This window comes from Oncorhynchus keta, chromosome 4, assembly GCF_023373465.1.
Source record: "Oncorhynchus keta strain PuntledgeMale-10-30-2019 chromosome 4, Oket_V2, whole genome shotgun sequence".
In the NCBI taxonomy this organism is placed as follows: Eukaryota; Metazoa; Chordata; class Actinopteri; order Salmoniformes; family Salmonidae; genus Oncorhynchus; species Oncorhynchus keta.
In genome coordinates, this window is record NC_068424.1 from 55833767 (window position 1) to 55855330 (window position 21564).

General features: G+C 44.8%; 1 protein-coding gene across 1 annotated transcript in view; it reads right to left on the reverse strand.

The window, feature by feature from the left end:
• Window positions 1-21564, reverse strand: part of LOC118378919 (protocadherin Fat 4-like) — a 111040-nt gene that overhangs the window by 23182 nt on the left and 66294 nt on the right. The window contains exons 3-6 of the mRNA XM_035765915.2: window positions 18933-19194; window positions 17802-18152; window positions 15492-16414; window positions 9787-9961 (exon numbers count right to left, since the gene is read on the reverse strand). Coding sequence (XP_035621808.1) covers window positions 9787-9961; window positions 15492-16414; window positions 17802-18152; window positions 18933-19194 — 1711 coding nt within the window. The remainder of the gene's footprint in view (window positions 1-9786; window positions 9962-15491; window positions 16415-17801; window positions 18153-18932; window positions 19195-21564) is intronic.

Here is a 21564-nt window from a genome sequence, read left to right on the forward strand (position 1 = left end):
TACATGCTGAAGCAATTTATATCCTTGCAGGGACTGCACCACAAGATCCCTGCATTTAATCCAGCAAACGTCTTCGGTCACCACCAGTCCTGCTTTCTGAGCCATGCTGCCACATCAACACACAACACGTCAAAAGACATCAATAGCTCTGAAACAGAATCTTTAGAACGTGTCCTTCCCTGGCTCTTGGACATCATAGATGTAATCTGGTTGCTGAGGTACCGGTATCTATTTTGAGGCAAGCAGCACTCAGTGAGTTACTTTGTGGAAATCGAGAGAACAGAACATTCTATTTTCAGCAAAAATCTAGCCGTTCATTCGCCAAGCGAGTGACGAAATAAGGCACTCCGGGCCCTGAGGGATGGATTTAAATCAATAGTAGATTAAAACCAACTGCAAAGCAGAAACACAGAGACGTTCAAACATCTGCTGGCTCAAGTTGCCCCTTCACAAACTTCTCTTTAGATGGCCTGTTAATGTAAAGTGTTACCAATGAATGTGTGGCTAATATGCAGCTGTATATTCAGCTGTAAATGTCAAATAATTGAACCTTGGGCAGGGGTACGGATGAATAATACAATAATAAAATAAACATTTGGAAAGAGGCCATGAATAATCTCTCTTGATCTGGAGCCTGTGCATAATCAAAACATACAGAAACTCCTGAATGGAATGCAGGGGGACAATAGGGAGCATATCCCTTAGAGCCAGGAGGGCTCTCTTGATGTGTAAAGATCATGTTCATTAATAACACGTGCTCATAAGCTCTTTGCCGCATTACTAATGCTTATCTACTCATTTGGATGACAAAGGGATTATGGTCCAGTGACGAGCCTTATATTTATTGAATGAGCGGTGGGGTGATGGCACTTCTGCAAGAAATCCCTCTCAAATACTTATGTTAAATGAAATAACTTAATCTAATACCTGCAGATTTAGCTAAATCCTTCATACATTCAGCTGCTATGATCAGCACAGCAGTTGTTAGCACAAACACACTGCAAATTGTTACAAACACCCCAAACAAAAAATGCATTCCAGTACAAAATAAATGATAACATACACAGCGAAAAAGTCAACAGTTTTATCCCAAAATACCAGGCACAGAAACCGCAAACTATACTGCTGAGTCATTACAAGGATGAGTCATTCATTGCTTTGCCTCAAGAAAAGTTGCTAATTTTCACAATTGTATGTTTATTAGGAACTCTAGGCTTTGTTAGACTTTGAAAAGCGCATATGACAAGGTCATTTACAATCATGCAGTACATCATTTCAAGCAAGGTGTTTCAAAGTAGAAAATAGGGCAGCCTTGACTTACGAATTTGCTCATTCAAAAGCAATACAATTTTTAAGACCCCCCCCAAATTAAATGCATGGAACACTGAATACTATAAATACATTAAGTTGGATTGTCATCATTAAATTACATAACCAGTGGCACCAGTATCAAAACATATGAGTCAGCAAACTGCTTAGTAGTGGTCCGATGTGATTTACATGTCGGTCTCTGTGCTTAGTGTCATCACCCATACAAGCGTGCAACGTGACGGGATTGACAAGATTGAGTCATTGTTTCACGGGTTGTTATGGAAGCAGATTAAATGGCAGCCACTCTACAACTGATCCTCTTAATCCATGTCAGGAGGTGTCTGCATCGGTTTAAGGTAGGGAACGCTGAGCCACTGTTTCCGGGCAAGCTCTGTTTGGCAGACAACAACTCGTAAGAGCCCTGCAATGTTGCCGGCTAAGGATGTTCTGATCTGCAACTCCTTGACCGATTAGAGTCTTTTAAAACCAATTGACTTTCTCTGCGACAGTCATTAACTCAGTGGAGCATGGAAATCTGTTGAACTTATCAAGAAGTGATTCAATGAAAAACACCCTTGTTGACAGCCATGGTTCATATGAGGTATTTTCCACAACTTTCTGTGTGGATCAGTCTCAAACCATCCTTCTCTCTCCACAGTCTTCATCTTAACCTCCCAGGGATCATTGCTAGCACATAACAATAGTTTCTTCATTTTGACCTGCTGTTTGTCCATAATGTATACATAGTTCTGAAGATCTCTTACTACATTCTGTGGGCTCACAGATTCAGTCATCATGGAATGGAATACTGTGTGCAAATACAAGTATGCAAAGTATGGTGCTGATGCATAGTTTTGGTTAGGAGAAAACATTCCATGACTGCTTCTGTGACATTGAATACGGGAGGAAGAGAGCATAGCTACCACCCACACCAATATAATGCTAAGTTCCCACCCATATTGATAACAAGTTCAAAAATGTGACTGTGAATGGAGGAATAAAACAGTGAGATGGTGATGCTGTTTCAATAGGATGCTCTCTCCAATGAAAATGCCAGCATCTCATCCAAACAGTCTGCACTGGAATCTGGCGACCAAAGTATCAAGGTCAACAATTTTGCCGACTTGAATGGTGAACGTTTCCACCTCTTGTGACCAATGGCTTGAGCCTGGGGAGATATGGCAGAACTAGGCATACAGTAGGTTTGGCTGCAAGCAACCCTTGTCTGGCCTGCAGATATATGACAAATTACATCATCGTGCCATGGAAAGAGAGCTGGTGGAAAGTTATACTGGGACGTCTGCAGCACCGGTGGTGGTGCCATTCATTGTGGTTATAAAGTATTGTTTCCATAGACAAAACGTGTTCCCAGAGAGCTCTTTCTTCCTGCTGCACCAGCAGTTCTGTGTATTTGACACTATTTACGAGCTAGTATGAAACCGCATCATGTTTTTTAGTGCCATCTCCGGTGATACTCCAGGGTAGGGCCAAACTTCATTACATCCACTGGAAAAAAGGCTTAAATATGATTTTAAAAAATTACTTAACTTAAGATTCAACTAAAAAGACTAGGCTGAAATCAACCTTCTGAACCTTGTTTACTATACTTAAGGAGCTGGAAATGTCAGATATCAACTCTGCTCAAATTGGACTTGAGTTAGCCTCATTAGCATCATTTTACACGGGGGTTAATCTAAGAAAAAAATGTGCTATCTAGAATCTTCAAGGGTTCTTCGGCTTAGCCAATAGTATAACCCTTTGAAGAACCCTTTTTGGTTCCAGGTAGAACCCTTTTGGGTTCAATGCAGAATCCTTTCTACAGAGGGTTCTACATCGAACCCAAAAGGGTTCAACCTGGAACCAAAAAGGATTTTCCTATGGGGACAGCCGAAGAACCCTTTTGGAACCCTTTTTTCTAAGAGTGTAGGAAAGCTGCTCTGACCTGACAATCCTGTCTTGATGATTACACTTTTATAGATCAGTATTTACCTCACACCGGGACATATCAACAACACCGCTCTCATCTTTGGGAGACGCATTGTATATAATACTTGGGGGACTTTGCTGTGATTCTAGCAAAGCAAACACCACTCATTGTTTGGCGACGTGTATATATATAAAGTGTATATATTTAATAAAAAATATGTCTTGGAGATTACAACATGAAGAAATGGCATTTGGTCACAAGAAATGTGCTCTTTCAATCAGAAAATATTTTATCTCATGGTACCTTGTTTCCAAGACAAGGATTGCCCCGAGACTCCTAGTGGTGTCAGCAAGCTGTGCAATAGTTTTGCTACATGCTAAGCCCAAGCTAAGTCCTGACGAGAGACCTGTCTCCACAGTTCACTTTTTATTTCCAAGACTACAGGCTGATGGTATTCAGATAACCGTGTAGATTCCATCGGCAGCCATTACAGTACGGGAGAAATAAGACAATGATAGAGACATTGAGTCATCATAGCCCATTTCACACGAAAGAAACACAACACCTCAGATAAATACTTTAAGCACTAACACAGTATGAGGATCCCTCACCACCTTAATTCAATCAAAAAAGCAATACCAATTTAAGCATGATTCATTCCCCCTAGGCTCGCTCAATGACAATTCGGCCAGCTGAGACCAAAACATAACTGTATTTGATATTTCTAAATGATATCGAAGAGACTGGAGTGGTCGTGAGAAGAATAATGTTCAATTCCTTCCTAATATGCAATTATTGCATTTAAGCCTATGCGCCTAAAATGTTTGTTATTGGTGGGATCAAATGAGCGAATGGGAGAACCCTAAATAACCCTAAGTGTCAGCGTCCAAAATAACAAGCCCTGAAGACTCACTGGGAGTGCTGTGTTCCATCTGCGTTGCCTGCTCTGGCTTAAACACACACTGACAGCTTTCCCTGTAAGCCGGCCTTAAGCCCTCCCCAGTAAGCATTGTCTAGCATAAACATATGGCCGAGTCTAAGCACCTTATTAGTGTACATTACCAGAGGACAAATCACATTAGCCCTGGAAAAGGTGGCATGGGCCATCCTTTCAGAGCTGGAGGGGGTACAAAAGACATATAATTACAATTAAACTATCTGAAGCTGGTTGGTGAGCATATGCCACACACTGAGATCTGTGCAGGGAGTTGACTTGCAGGAAATGGCTGCACCCCCCTGAGGAAGGTTGTTGTGTCCTCCAGGGATTGGCCAGTCTGAGCAGTGGTAAGAGCTGGGTTTGGGTGTCTTACTGACTCTGGGGATAATCTCTGCCTTCAGAATCATTGAGTGATCTCTCATTGAACACCCTGGTTCATCAGAACAATGGCATCGTTGTCCAAACTCTAGGGTTCATTAAAGTTGGAAGCCCCAGACAGGTTGACTTAGGAAGAAGGATGGATGTGTACATTTATCTGACAGCCATCTGTAGCTGGGAGTTTAAGGCTAAACTGTTAATTAAGCTTTATGGACAGCGGCTAGATTGTGTTCTTTTGGGACGGCATAAATAAAACACATCATTACTCACAGTGAATTGGCCGCCATCTCGCCCGACATTGACATTTTTCTCTTCATGAGAACCTGTTGCTTTGCGACCAAAGCTGCTTTTAATGTGCCCGCTCCAACACGCCTGAATGGGGATGGTGAAGCTGTGTTTGTCGGGTGCGAGCTATCCCACTGCTGGGTTTGCCAAATGTAACAAAGTAAACAGGGCTTTTTCTCACACTTAATGAGGGAGATAATATAAAAGGGTATTCCCAGCTATACACAACAGACCACTCCCCATTTCAGAACCCGATTTCTAATAATACAGCAATCTCAGAAGTATTCATCAAATGATACCTGGAATGTTAGAGCTTTCAGTTATTTATGGAGTGCTGTATGTGAATGGTTAGACATATTTTCCCCCCATTATGTTATGAATAGGGGTTGGCGGTTTGTAGACAGACAGGAAAAGTCCATTCATAGACAAACTGCCATTTTCTCCTACTGCAGGACACGTACTGGGAGTTTATGAAGTGATTTGCCTCTTGTGCTTTTATTACCATGACGCTTTTCATTTGCTGAACTGTTCAATGGTTTTGACATTGTTGTCACCCAGTAGGCCCACAGGTCTTTTAAATGACATGTTTTTCTGCTGTTTCCAAAAGTGAAAAAGAGTAACAACCGAAGAGCCGTCTATGCCGTTGGTTTTCCATGGAGTACGACTTAGAAGACACTATTGGAATTATTGTGGCGGAAAATCGCCTATTTGAGATGAACTGTGTTGTGTGTTAGTGGCGTGATCATGGTTGAGAAGACCGCATCAGAGTCACAGAGAGCCACGGTTTTTAAAACGTGGATCTCCTGGCTGCAGCAAAGCACTAATCATCCAACCCACGCCACCTCTTTAAAACACTTATTAGACACTAAAGCTATTTACACAAACATTATGTTCCCGCAATTGTTAAGCGGACCAGAAACCAGGAGTGGAAAAAGAGCCATAGGAAAATGAAACGTCCTGCAAGACCACATTGTTACTGCGCCGGTTTTTTAAGAGTTGATCTAGAATGTTACAGGTCTGTTAAAGTTCATTTGAGGAACCTGATATTTTATTTGGCCTCGTCTTGTGTTGCCACTAGTCTGCCTTGGAGAGGACTTCAGAAATGGACCCCATTAAATATTTATTGTGGCCAGCTTTGGACAATGATTTGGCAAGGTCCCATCTATGCTTTTACAACACGTATCAGTAATTCTCCAAACTTTGTTAGCTTCACTTTCCATTGAAATCATTCTACTGAGCTAAGTACTAAAGCACAGTAGGGGCGAGGTGAGACATCTCTAAAAAAAACTCTTTAAAAAGCAATAGTTATAATCCAAGACAAAGATCATCTTTAAGATGACCAGACCATTCGTTCCTAACAGGGATAAATCCTACGCTGGAAATACTTAAGAAACCTAGGAGGTTTTCAGACCAGATTCATAAAAGATCCTGCATTCAAATGGGACATTCATTACAATCCTTTATCTGCTAAGCGGTCGTTTAGACCTGAAAGGGAGAAAGTACATACACTTTGGCCCTATGGCGAGATGTGAAAGAGGGGATTTCTATGCGATGGTAAGCGCCGCCATAGGCATGGGCTGGGGGATTTACTGTGTCCTCCTCTTTAATAAATGGGACCAAACGTGGTGCATGTCAATGTTCCTCCGGAGACGTTCTCACCACACGCACGTGACCTAGACAATGGAGACATTCTACAGTATGAGAGAGAGCACAACCTGCTAACGTTCAATGTCATCTAGCATCACACAAAGGCAGTCGTCTATCGTGCATTATAACTGTGCTATAAGCATTCACAACAGAGAATGGCTCCTAAGACAGCCTAAATGAATGCATGTATAATGCCTTCAGGTTGCATCAACACTTAGTGTAGTAACTTGACAAGGAATGCCCACATGCATTTCTGTATTACTTTTCATTATTTCCAACCTAAGAAATAAAAGGTGTACAGCCAAGTACAAACGGTACAAACACAGCAAAGCGATACAGCAAACTCAACATGTGATAGAGTCGCCTTGTATAGATCTGTCTCTGGGTGATGACCTCATCACGGTCAATGCCAATGACAATAATAACCATGCACACATGAATAGCAATCCTACTGTACTGCACGTAAGTACAATACATATTCAATGTAAGTATTTGTGAAGTGTCCACACTATAACACTTCTCCCCCCATCATTTCGATCCCCCCTGTAAGGAAAGAACATAAGGTTAACCAGTAAACCACATCAGTGTTTTCTCTTCCTCACAACACTTTGGAACTTCTGCTAGTGTTACTGTAAATGTAAAACAATCAAAACAATCTGAGTTAATACATGAACTGCACTGTAAACATATGGACTAACATCTAAAAGTCCTGTTTGGTGAGAAGCAACTCTGTGAAAGTTAACGATGCATACTCAAGGTTAGCTGCTACTATAACTTACCAACATGTCATACAGAAATATGTGTTTTTTCAAACTGTGGTGGTTGAGTAAAACAGTTCCAGTATCACTCATTGCCAACATATTGTAGCGTGTGTGTGTGTCCAATGTCTATTGTATGTGTTCAGGGGGATAACTTGTACTGGTATGTGGCTAAGCAGTGGGCTACAAATCTGATTTTCCTTGAGTTGATGCCAGATGTTTGATGTTAAACACCATATAGCTATTACAGTTGCCTGGGACTCCACAGTCCCGTTATCTTTCTCTCTTGGTCACACTTTTCCCTCAGAAATTATGCCAACAACTTTCCACTGCAAGGGGATCTGATCTTCAAGTTTCCTTTCAACAAGCCTCCTTGTAAAACACCTTTATGCAACTTGTATTTGTGCCACATTTCGGGCCAGAGCGCAGAGTTCCAAACATTGACAGGAGTGTGCCAAACTCCCTGTTCCCCAGCCAGAAAGCATTATGAGAACCAGGACCAGAGAGCTCTTCTGTTTCCATACATTTCATGACAGATTCCACTCAACAGAGTTGGCCCTGAAATTCCACTCAGCCACCGGTTAATGAGTTTACCTTTGTTGAAACCCTCAGACAGACCCTGAAAGAGTGTCAGCCACAAGACAGAGGAGCAAAACAAGCCCTGAAGTGGAATTCCTTCCATGATCCACACATCAACCATATTTGAACTACACATAACTAATCATAGGCCTACTTTATGTCACCCAAAGGAATCATCAATTAGACACGACAGCTCGTTCTGAATTGTGCAATTAAAACACTTTCCAAAACTACTGTAATGAACTTTTTGAGAAGTGGTCTTGCAGTAAACAAAGAGTTAAAATGAACATATTCAACATCTACCTTAAAGATGTCCTGCCAGATAGTAAATGGGGTAACCATTTCCCTCCCTGTCTTAGCCTCAGCCTCAACAGGGTCATTTCGACTGTACTATGATTATGGGTTTTTCAATTTTCTACTCAAATCCCTCTTTTTGCATTTTTATTGGTAAAACTTCCAAAATGTTCTATCAACATATTTTGCATTTGTTGACAGGGCTTCAAGCAATGGCATACTTTTGGAGCAGATATCAAATGGAACACAATAATTGTCATAATTGGTTTAGAATCATGATATTCAACATCTCTGAATTTGAGCCTATTGTAAGTAATAAATCAAACAAAATAAGTATAGTTGTGTCACATTTCATGGCTTTGTCACTGCCATAATTTTAAAAGACAAGCTGCAGTACTTTTGACTGGATATTAAAGTTATAGATTGTGCATTTAAATCCTTTGCGCATGTCCAAAACAAACACTGTGGCAAGATGCCACCCAGGGTCTGACACAATACACCTTTGAGACATTGCAAAGAGGGAAGCCCCGACTATAATCCATTATCCCAATGCACACTAGCCAACATTATAGCACACTACAGAGAGTGAATCTCTTTACTGTAAAAATTTCTCACCAAAGTCAATGCCAAGTCAAAAATACCCATCATTACTACTGGTCACATGGTCAGTCCAGGAATTAAACAGAACCACCCTTTCACCATGACGGCCATGCCAGAGTAGACCAAAGAAACATATACTTAACTTACATACCATGTGATTTGGCTCGGACGAGGATACGCATGTACTCGCTTAACTGCATATTTACTGACCTCTATGGAATAACAACCTAACCTTTTATCTGGATAAAACAAGCTCCACCACTGTATCCAAACAAACAGAGAAGGGCCCTTTGAAATGCTGCAACAAGGTTTCCTGGGATATACTTAAAAAACCTTGCGCGGAAATAATTAGGGCTGGGAATTACCCGGGACCTCACAATATCATCATACCTAGGTGCCGGTACGATATGTATTGTGATTCTGTATGTATTGAGATTCGATACAGTAATTTTATTGCCGATTCGATGTTCCAATTTCTTGCGATTTGATGTATTGCTCACCATATGTCTGCTGCAGAGAGTCGAGAGAGAGCATGAGACAAGTAGTTTTGATCAGTCATGGAAATAAAAGTGCTGGAAACAAATTGGCTCCCTTATTTAAAAAGAAGCTGGAGAACAAGCGATGAAAGAAAAACACTGGAGTTTCGGTGCAGGTACAGACAACTAGCGGTCAAAACTATACGATTTATGGTCAAAGATAATACCCCTATATTGACATTTGCATAACAAAACAATGCGTAGCTTACAGTGTGAAATAAGGATGAACTCCATGATTTGTTGAAATAGTTGCTTTGTGTTAAGATACTTGGGTCTATGTCCATGTGATGTAACACAGACGCATCCTACGGAGCATCGCTCTTCCTTTGCCAGATATTGGCTCTCTTTTCAAGGAGATGATAGACACTAAGTTGAACATGTTGAATACGGTAGGTATTTAGCACAGGTGTGCCACTTCAAACACCAATGGACGACAACACGTAATAAAACAGTCGCTGTCCATCTTCATGCTGTCGTGTCAAAATGCTAGAAACACTTGAAGATTATAAATTGACCGCTCTCAGCTGTTCTTACCGGAGTCGGTTGCCGTGATGACGAGGGTGTAGTTCCCCTGAGCCTCGCGGTCCATGGTCTGGGTGAGGATCAGCTGACCATTGGACGACAGACTGAAGGCTCCTTCTTCGTTCCCACCGCTCAGCATGTAACTCAGCTGGCCATTGGAACCCAGATCATCATCCCTGGCCATAACCTAGAGAGCAAAGATGAGACGGATAAGTCAGAGTTAAGCACTCCTCATGACTCTGAGGCTATCCTAATATGGACACAATAAAAATAGATTTTCTCAGAGATCAGAAAAATGTAAGACTGTAACATCTGTCTGGGAGGACAGACATTACTGAAAATATGCCCCAAAAAATGTCAAATATGATATTGGTCTTTTCCAACCTCCTCTCCAGATGCTGTAAGGTTGGGCATAAATCTTCAGACCAAAAGGACTCATTTGAGGGTGCCAGTCAGTGGTGAAAAAAAAACTAAATTGTTATACTTGAGTAAAAGTAAAGATACCTTAATAGAAAATTACTCAAGTAAAAGTGAAAGTCACCCAGTAAACCATACGACACAATTTCTATTACATTTTTTTATTGACGGATAACCAGAGTCACACTCCAGCACTCAGAAATAATTCACAAATGAAGCATTTGTGTTTATTCCGCCATTCAGATCTAGTAGGGATGACCAGGGATGTTATTAAGTGTGTGAATTTGACCATTTTTGTATCAAAATGTAATGAGTACTTTTGGGTGTCGGGGAAAAGTATGTAGTAAAATGTACATTATTTTCTTTAGGAATGTAGTGAAGTAAAAGTAAAAGTTGGCAAAAATATAAATAGTAAAGTAAAGTACAGATACCCCCCAAAAATACTTAAGTGGTGCTTTAAAGTATTTTTACTTAAGTACTTTACATCAGTGGTGCCAGTGCATTATGGGCTCTGTCTTTAATGCCCGCCGGGGCACAGATAGAGGGCCAAATCAGGTTGGCACAGGGACTTGTTCTTGTGTGGCGACCCACTGCCGCTGGAGCCGTTTCCACACAGCTGCAAAATAATTTCCTTGTAGGAACATTATACAGACAAGCTGCACTGTGTGTGTCTGCTCACCACAGTGGAGACATGTCCTTTGTGTGTCTGCTCACCACAGTGGAGACAGGTCCTTTGTGTGTCTGCTCACCACAGTGGAGACATGTCCTTTGTGTGTCTGCTCACCGCAGTGGAGACAGGTCCTTTGTGTGTCTGCTCACCACAGTGGAGACAGGTCCTTTGTGTGTCTGCTCACCACAGTGGAGACAGGTCCTTTGTGTGTCTGCTCACCGCAGTGGAGACAGGTCCTTTGTGTGTCTGCTCACCGCAGTGGAGACAGGTCCTTTGTGTGTCTGCTCACCACAGTGGAGACAGGTCCTTTGTGTGTCTGCTCACCGCAGTGGAGACAGGTCCTTTGTGTGTCTGCTCACCACAGTGGAGACAGGTCCTTTGTGTGTCTGCTCACCACAGTGGAGACAGGTCCTTTGTGTGTCTGCTCACCACAGTGGAGACATGTCCTTTGTGTGTCTGCTCACCACAGTGGAGACATGTCCTTTGTGTGTCTGCTCACCACAGTGGAGACATGTCCTTTGTGTGTCTGCTCACCGCAGTGGAGACAGGCCCTTTCTGTGTCTCCTCACCGCAGTGGAGACAGGTCCTTTGTGTGTCTGCTCACCGCAGTGGAGACAGGTCCTTTGTGTGTCTGCTCACCGCAGTGGAGACAGGTCCTTTGTGTGTCTGCTAACCGCAGTGGAGACAGGTCCTTTGTGTGTCTGCTCACCGCAGTGGAGACAGGTCCTTTGTGTGTCTGCTAACCGCAGTGGAGACAGGTCCTTTGTGTGTCTGCTCACCGCAGTGGAGACAGGTCCTTTGTGTGTCTGCTCACCGCAGTGGAGACAGGTCCTTTGTGTGTCTGCTCACCGCAGTGGAGACAGGTCCTTTGTATGTCTGCTAACCGCATTGGAGACAGGTTCTTTGTGTGTCTGCTCACCGCAGTGGAGACAGGTCCTTTGTGTGTCTGCTCACCGCAGTGGAGACAGGTCATTTGTGTGTCCGCTCACCGCAGTGGAGACAGGTCCTTTGTGTGTCTGCTCACCGCAGTGGAGACAGGTCCTTTGTGTGTCTGCTCACCGCAGTGGAGACAGGTCATTTGTGTGTCCGCTCACCGCAGTGGAGACAGGTCCTTTGTGTGTCTGCTCACCGCAGTGGAGACAGGTCCTTTGTATGTCTGCTAACCGCATTGGAGACAGGTCCTTTGTGTGTCTGCTCGCTGCAGTGAGTCAGGTTATTTGTATGTCTGCTAACCGCAGTGGACACAGGTCCTTTGTGTGCCTGCTAACCGCAGTGGAGACAGGTCCTTTGTATGTCTGCTCGCTGCAGTGGAGACAGGTCCTTTGTGTGTCTGCCCGCTGCAGTGAGACAGGTCCTTTGTATGTCTGCCCGCTGCAGTGAGACAGGTCCTTTGTATGTCTGCCCGCTGCAGTGAGACAGGTCCTTTGTATGTCTGCCCGCTGCAGTGAGACAGGTCCTTTGTATGTCTCCTCGCTGCAGTGAGACAGGTCCTTTGTATGTCTGCCCGCTGCAGTGAGACAGGTCCTTTGTATGTCTCCTCGCTGCAGTGAGACAGGTCCTTTGTATGTCTGCCCGCTGCAGTGAGACAGGTCCTTTGTATGTCTCCTTGCTGCAGTGGAGACAGGTGCTTTGTATGTCTGCCCGCTGCAGTGAGTCAGGTTCCCTGTATGTCTCCTCGCTGCAATGGAGACAGGTCCTTTGTATGTCTCCTTGCTGCAGTGGAAACAGGTCCTTTGTATGTCTGCTTGCTGCAGTGGAGACAGGTCCTTTGTATGTCTGCCCACTGCAGTGGAGAAAGGTCCTTTGTATGTCTGCCCGCTGCAGTGGAGACAGGTCCTTTGTATGTCTGCCCGCTGCAGTGGAGACAGGTCCTTTGTATGTCTGCCCGCTGCAGTGGAGACAGGTCCTTTGTATGTCTGCCCGCTGCAGTGGAGACAGGCCCTTTGTGTGTCTCCTCACTGCAGTGAGACAGGTTCTTTGTGTGTCTGCTCGCTGCAGTGGAGACAGGTCCTTTGTGTGTCTGCTCACCGCAGTGGACACAGGTAATTTGTGTGTCTGCTCGCTGCAGTGGAGACAGGTCCTTGTGTGTCTGCTCGCTGCAGTGGAGACAGGTTCTTTGTGTGTCTGCTCGCTGCAGTGGAGACAGGTTCTTTGTGTGTCTGCTCGCTGCAGTCGAGACAGGTCCTTGTGTGTCTGCTCGCTGCAGTGGAGACAGATCCTTTGTGTGTTTGCTCTGCAGTGGAGACAAGTCCTTTGTGTGTCTGCTCGCTGCAGTGGAGACAGGTTCTTTGTGTGTCTGCTCGCTGCAGTGGAGACAGGTTCTTTGTGTGTCTGCTCGCTGCAGTGGAGACAGGTCCTTGTGTGTCTGCTCGCTGCAGTGGAGACAGATCCTTTGTGTGTTTGCTCTGCAGTGGAGACAGGCCCTTTGTGTGTCTCCTCACTGCAGTGAGACAGGTTCTTTGTGTGTCTGCTCGCTGCAGTGGAGACAGGTCCTTTGTGTGTCTGCTCACCGCAGTGGAGACAGGTAATTTGTGTGTCTGCTCGCTGCAGTGGAGACAGGTCCTTGTGTGTCTGCTCGCTGCAGTGGAGACAGGTTCTTTGTGTGTCTGCTCGCTGCAGTGGAGACAGGTCCTTGTGTGTTTGCTCTGCAGTGGAGACAGGTCCTTGTGTGTCTGCTCGCTGCAGTGGAGACAGATCCTTTGTGTGTTTGCTCTGCAGTGGAGACAGGTCCTTGTGTGTCTGCTCGCTGCAGTGGAGACAGGTCCTTGTGTGTTTGCTCTGCAGTGGAGACAGGTCCTTGTGTGTCTGCTCGCTGCAGTGGAGACAGATCCTTTATGTGTTTGCTCTGCAGTGGAGACAGGTCCTTGTGTGTCTGCTCGCTGCAGTGGAGACAGATCCTTTGTGTGTTTGCTCTGCAGTGGAGACAGGTCCTTTGTGTTTTTGCTCTGCAGTGGAGGCAGGTCCTTTGTGTTTTTGCTCTGCAGTGGAGACAGGTCCTTTGTGTTTTTGCTCTGCATTGGAGACAGGTCCTATGTGTGTCTGCACGCTGCAGTAGAGACAGGTCCTTTGTGTGTTTTCTCTGCATTGGAGACAGGTCCTTTGTGTGTCTGACCTGCAGTGGAGACAGGTCATTTGTGTGTCTGCTCTCCAGTGGAGACAGGTCCTTTGTGTGTCTGATCTGCAGTGGAGACAGGTCTTTTGTGTGTCTACTCTATAGTGGAGACAGGTCCTTTGTGTGTCTGCACGCTACAGTAGAGACAGGTCCTTTGTGTGTTTTCTCTGCATTGGAGACAGTTCCTTTGTGTGTCTAATCTGCAGTGGAGACAGGTCTTTTGTGTGTCTGCTCTACAGTGGAGACAGGTCCTTTGTGTGTCTCCTTGCTGCAGTGGAAACAGGTCCTTCGTATGTCTGCTCGCTGCAGTGGAGACAGGTCCTTTGTATGTCTGCTTGCTGCAGTGGAGACAGGTCCTTTGTATGTCTGCTCGCTGCAGTGGAGACAGGTCCTTTGTATGTCTGCCCGCTGCAGTGGAGACAGGTCCTTTGTATGTCTGCCCGCTGCAGTGGAGACAGGTCCTTTGTATGTCTGCCCGCTGCAGTGGAGACAGGTCCTTTGTATGTCTGCCCGCTGCAGTGGAGACAGGTCCTTTGTATGTCTGCCCGCTGCAGTGGAGACAGGTCCTTTGTATGTCTGCCCGCTGCAGTGGAGACAGGTCCTTTGTATGTCTGCCCGCTGCAGTGGAGACAGGTTCTTTGTGTGTCTGCTCGCTGCAGTGGAGACAGGTTCTTTGTGTGTCTGCTCGCTGCAGTGGAGACAGGTCCTTGTGTGTCTGCTCGCTGCAGTGGAGACAGATCCTTTGTGTGTTTGCTCTGCAGTGGAGACAGGTCCTTTGTGTTTTTGCTCTGCAGTGGAGGCAGGTCCTTTGTGTTTTTGCTCTGCAGTGGAGAAAGGTCTTTTGTGTGTCTGATCTTGAACTTTTAATTTAGCACAGACATGGGACAGGACAGGAACAGCATCTGAACCGGGTAATACAAAGGCATACGACAATCAATGCTGAAGCGGGGAACAGAGCTGAGGAACAGACAGATATAGGGAAGGAAATAACACAGGAGATTGAGTCCAGGTGAGTGCAATGAATCGCTGATGGGCGTGATGAGGGAAGCAGGTGTGCGTAATGATGGTGACAGGAATGCATAATGCAGGGCAGCCCGGCGCCCTCGAGCACCAGGGAGGGAGAGCGGGAGCAGGCTTGACAGTACCCGTGCCTCCCGGCGTCCCACCTGGACTAGCCTAACGGGCCTGCCGAGGCATAGGCACTGGACAGATTTTTACCTTGTCAGCTCGGGGATTTGATCTTGCAACCTTTCGGTTTCTAGTCCAACGCTCTAACCACTAGGCTACCTGCCACTCCGCAAGTATGTACGGTATGTAAAGTATGTAAACTGATACCATACATACTTAATGGCTTAATATTCCTAGACATTAAGTTAAGCCATTAGCTTGTTGAAGGCCTAAAGCTTGGCATATGAATTGGTGCTTTGTTTATGAGACTTAAATTCCCAGTCCAGAAATGTCAATAATGTTTGACCATGATTGTCTAGAATGACTAACAAAGTGAAAGACCTCACTGACCTGTAGTATGTTGCTGGGGAGACTCCCCGCGTTCTCCTGAACGTTCACAGAGTAGGGAGAGAGCTCGTACACCGGCAGGCAATCGTTCACATCCAACAGCACAATGTTGACTGTGGCGCGGTCCACCCTCGAGCTGCTTCCGCGGTCGGCAGCCTGGACCACCAAGGAATAAGACGTCCGCACCTCTCGGTCCAGCTGCTTGGCCACCGAGATCCATCCGGTGACCGAGTCAATCCTGAAATCAGATTTGATGTTACCCCCAGCGATGGAGAAACGGATCTGCCCGTTGGTTCCCTCATCAGCGTCGCTGGCAAACACCTGGATGACATCGGAGCCCGTCAGCGTGTCCTCCTCAATCTCGATGTCGTAGATGTTCTGCGAGAAACTGGGTGTATTATCATTGACATCCAGCACCAGCATCGTGACATCCATGGCTGAAGACAGCGGCGGCTCGCCCTTATCCTTGGCCACCAAAGTCAATGTATAATTGGACATCTCCTCCCGGTCCAGTTCGCCCACCAGCCTCACATCTCCATCGATAGTTCCTATGCTGAACTTGTTCCCAAAGGGGCTTTTCAGGGAGTACTCCACGTAGCTGTTGGGCCCACTGTCTGCATCAATGGCCTGGGCCGTGAAGACCACCGTGTCCACTGGAGTATTCTCCTGGATATAGGTCCTCTTCTGGGAGGTGAAGGTTGGCGGGCAGTCGTTGACGTCCAACAGGATGATGGACACCTGGGCCGTGCTGGTGTAGCGAGTCATGGGGGCGAGGGCCAGGTCGTGGACAATGACCACCAGGTTGTAGAAGGACTGGGCCTCCCGGTCCAAGGCCTTTCTGGTCTGGAGTACCCCAGCTTTGGTAATGTCAAACTGGCTCTGAGGATCTCCCGATGCGATGGAGTAGAGTAGCTGGGCATTCGGACCTGGAAGACAAGCCATAGCAATAGATTTGGAGTTGGTTACCTTGCGTTAGTTGCTTGTACTAGAAAATGTGAAGCTCTGAAGAAGCTTTGTGTGCTTGCTTCAGCTGTTTGTTATGGTAGGGGGTAGTTACAGTATAATGGCTCTTTCTGTTTCAAGTCGAGAAGTATTCATCTGGAAGGGGTAGGATTAGATTACCTTCAAATATCCCAGAGAACATGTCATGTGATATACTGCACTGTACCTTAAAAACATCAAGCGTAGATAATTTGGACTGATGCCAGGTTGTTTAGACATGACTGTTAGATACTGTATGTCTGAATTATAATGTTATATTCGCTATCAACATGCATTTCCACATATTGCCTTAATGTCTTCACAAAGACAACTGTCTCAGCAGACTTCCACTTTCTTCCTCCAAACGGAGGATGCCTTTATGCAGGGTAATCATCCTTTTCAAAAGAGAAATCGCACAGCAACTTAAAATCACCTCCTTTACTGATTCTACAATTTGGGGATTTCCCTCACAATCGAAACACTAATTTCAATGAAATAACTAACTGCAGAAACCGCGCAAATACAAACTATTAGACCTTGAAATCTAGCTTAATCCTTGTTCCTCACCTGGAGCCGGGGGAAGAAGAGCTTAGATTTTGCGTCTGTAATTCAAGTCATGGGGGTATTCATGTGGAAAGCGGCCCAGCACCTTCCCACACTCCAGACGTTATTACTGAACACAGGTAACCCCTTATCAAAAAGGCCAAGTCTACTTCTATCCTTAGGTTACAACCACGTCTACAGGGGTGAAGGGTTGAGGAACTTCTGAGAGTGCTACCAATAATGATTAGTGTGTAGGGACGGGGGGACGCTGAGAGATCATTGAGAGAACGTTGAGATCACAGAGAGAGAACAGTGACTGACTATCGACAGGGAGGGTCAATGAGAGCAAGTGGACAGTGGAGGAGAAGAGGCTTGATGTTGGGAGACACAAGACAGGCTTCTGCCCCAGGAATGTGGGTCACAGTAACAGCATTAGGCCTGGTATGGTCAGAGCGGTAATTGCAGTCAGAAAGGGATGGCAGAGCTGTTATAACAGCATGAAGCAGTCTAAGGTAACCACCTGAAATTGATAAGTACCTCAAGCCTAGTGGACCGTATTTCACAACATGATCCCAATGTGACAGGAATGACAAATGGAAAATATATATATGGCTTAATATTATGTTTAGCAAACTGCCTTCACTACATGATCATTACAGGTGTTATGTCATAGAACAATAGTTATGGGCCATGTTCACCTGCATTTTTCATGAACCATCCGTTTACGTCATTGGTGTGGCAGATTATTCTATTATGGAAATCAGCAACTGACAGAAGGGACATACATACCGTCATCTGCATCACTGGCCCCTACAGTGATGATACTGGAGCCAGGTGGGAGGCTCTCGGTGACCGAAGTGCTGTAGGAGGTGGCGTTGAAGATGGGAGGGTTATCGTTGACGTCCAGGACATTGAAGTAAACCCTGACTGAACTGGCCTGACCACCGCCGTCCTGGGCCCTCCCGGTCAGGATGTAGTACTGCTGGGATTCATAGTCCAGGGGCCGCGTGACGTTGAAGACCCCCGTGACGGGGTTGAGCAGGAAGGTCTCGTCTTCGTCGTCCTCCTCCAGGGAGTACGTGATCTCGCCGTTCATCCCCGAGTCCGAGTCACTAGCCAGTATCGCCGCCACAATGGAGCCTGACAAGTCAAGAAGCAGACAGTCAGACAGTGAGGGTTTGAGAGGGTTTTTGGATTGTTTGATTGGGATTCCCTCATGTCTGCCTACCAACTCATTCAACTGCCATAGAAAAAAATACACATTTCATATTTCCAAGTACCACAGTTTAAAGAACAGATTCAATGTCCCAGTAACACTTTATTTTAATGGTTTGTAATAAACCATTTATAAGGAATATATAAATTGTCTGTTCACCATTTATTAATAATTACTCCCAAAATAAATAAATAAAATTAATAAACCATTTACTAATCATTATTAAAGTATTGTTGCAGTCCCTATTCTAAAGTGATTGCCATTTATAATGTAGAAATACTTTAAATGTTTTGAGTGACTAGTGTAATTTCTCACAAAAAGATGGGTATGCCATTGGTAGACATTCCTGCAGTACCTGATAATAGAACAAGCACACAACAAAGGATGTTTAACGAACTATATATACATATGTGAATATCTAACATTTACAAATATGAGAATAATGATTCATAAACAGTGAAAAAAATGTATTGTAAATGCCTTATAAATGGTTTATTATGGACCCTTAAAATAAAGTGTTACAATCTTTGTTGACTTAGCTAACGAGCAAAACGTCTGCATTAAAAGCCTTTAAGATATAGATAGACTACATTCACGTGGAATGGCATAAACTTTAGCAGAAATTAATTTGGAACTTTCACACTGAGTAAGCATGAAAGAACCTGGCAGTTACAAGCAACGCCATGTGACAGTAAGCCTTTTACCTGATGTCATATCCTCGGCAATATCGAAGGAGTACGTTCCACGGGAGAATTTAGGCGTGTGATCGTTGACGTCACTGACAGTGATGTTCAGCCTCATATCTGAGGATTGCTTTCCATCGTCAGCTCGGACCAGCAGGGAGTACTTGGAGCGACGTTCCCGATCCAGTCTCTTGGTGGCGATCAGGTCCCCTGATTCTGGGTCAATCCGGAAACTATCATCGGCACCGCTGATAATGGTGTAGGTCACCAGTGCATTAGGACCCTGAAGAAATACAAATTGCTATAATTGGTTATTTCTAATGGCAGAAAGATTCAGTATCAATTTTTTATTATGAGGCTTTATTTAATAATAAACCAATTAGGCACATTTGGGCAGTCTTGATGCAAAATTATCAACAGAAATGCAATGGTTCATTGGATCAGTCTAAAACCTTGCACATACACTGCTGTCATCTAGTGGCCAAAATCTAATTTGCGCCTGTGCTGGAATAATTCTCTTGCATTTCAAAGATGATGGTACAAAAGTTTTATTTTAAACATTATTTTTCTTTGTATTATCTTTTACCACATCTAATGTGTTATATTTTCCTACGTTAATTTAACATTTCCACAAACTGTTTCACTTTGAAAGTATTTCCTTTCAAATGGTATCAAGAATATGCATATCCTTGCTTCAGGTCCTGAGCTACAGGCAGTTTTAGGCGAAAATTGAAAAAAGGGGGTGGATCCTTTTACACGAGACCGTGATGTTTAACATAGGTTAAGGATTATGGTTAGTCAAAGTTCTGAAGGGGGAGAGAGGGACATCATACTACTTTCTTTGTGAGAGTGAAATTCATGTTCACAACCACCCACTGCGTGTGTTCACACTTTTATCAAATACCTTATTCTAGGGCTAATAGATTAGACATTATTATATTAGAAATCTCAATGAGTGAAATATATCACAAATGCATCACTTAGCAAGCTCCCCTCAGAATAGAATGGTCATGTGGGTGAAAAGAAAAACTCACAGGAGCTGAATGGCAGTATTCTCTTGGGCCTTTCTCTTGGTCTTTGAACTCTGGGGCTATAGAGTTCCTCTATAAACGCAACTAATAGATCCCATGATACCTTGGACAAGTACAACCCAGTACACATGTGAAAGCCATAGTGGTCCTTTGCAATTGGAGTAGAGGACTGGACGTGGTATGACAACTGAATAACAGTGGCGACAGATTTTAACATTTATGTTTGTGCTGAGCACAATACCAGAGCAGATGACTTTCTCCTCATGTCGGATGCTAAGTGAGGGAAAAAGGTAAACTTCAAAAGCTACGACTTTTCAACAGAGGAATTATGTTTTGACTTGTCAAAAGCTAAAAACATCTTTCATTTCAGGGTGATTTCAAGGGTACTTTTGATCTTGACAAGATACAATAAAATGGAGTTGATGCAATAAAATAAAGTTGATGTATCTCCCATTTAGTAAGTAGTAATAGTTTATTGCTAGTTTATCAAGGACAAAAACATCATCATTGTGAGTTACCCCCATTGCAATTCCAGAGAGCCCCTTCTCCTTCCCAGACCTACAGAGTGGTACATTTTTTTGTGAGAGGTCAGATTGAGGCTGTGTTCATCTAACAGGCCCTTGTCATCAATTCGAATGCTGGATCTGGGATTCCCATCAGCCACCTGGGCTGCAAACTGGAACCAGACACCCTTCGTCTGCTAATTAATTCTCTGATAGGGTTCAAAATGAGAGAGGAGGAAAGGGGAAAAGAGGGGGATGGGAGCGGAGAGGAGTAGGGGGTTAAAAAAGAGGTGGAGGAGTGAGGAAAGAGGGGGAGTGGAGGGGAGAGGAAGGAGTAGGGGGTTAAAAAAAGAGTTGGAGGTGTGGGGAAAGAGGGGGAGTGGAGGGGAGTGGAGGGGAAGGAGTAGAGGGTTATAAAAGAGGTGGAGGAGTGAGGAAAGAGGGGGAGTGGAGGGGAGAGGAAGGAGTAGGGGGTTAAAAAATAGGTGGAGGAGTGAGGAAAGGGGGAGAGTGGAGGGGAGAGGAAGGAAGGAGTAGGGGGTTAAAAAAAGAGGTGGAGGAGTGGGGAAAGAGGGGGAGTGGAGGGGAGAGGGGGTAGAGGGTTAAAACAGAGGTGGAGGAGTGGGGGAAGAGGGTGAGTGGAGGGGAGAAAGTAGGGGGTTAAAACAGAGGTGGAGGAGTGGGGGAAGAGGGTGAGTGGAGGGGAGAGAGTAGGGGGTTAAAACAGAGGTGGAGGAGTGGGGGAAGAGGGTGAGTGGAGGGGAGAGAGTAGGGGGATTAAAAGGAGAGAGGAGGAAAGGAGTAGCGGGTCCATCGTCTCCCGCTGACACTGACCATTCCCCTGACCTCCCCTTGTAAAAAGACTGACTCGTTTACAGCCGTCCCAAGGCACAGAGGGAAGAAAGAGGGGGGTGGGGGGAAACCAATTAAAGAGCAGGATTCCCGGGCCAGACTTGGGCATAAGGAAACTCATTTAGCAGATGAGTTGCAGCAGCAGGGCGGGGTGAGGAGAGAGACTCCTAGAGCTGTCGAGAAATGGCCTAGTCCTAAAACAAGATTAGGCCGTGTGAGCCAATCACAAGACAGGTTTTAAAAGTCCAATCACAGTCCAATCTAACT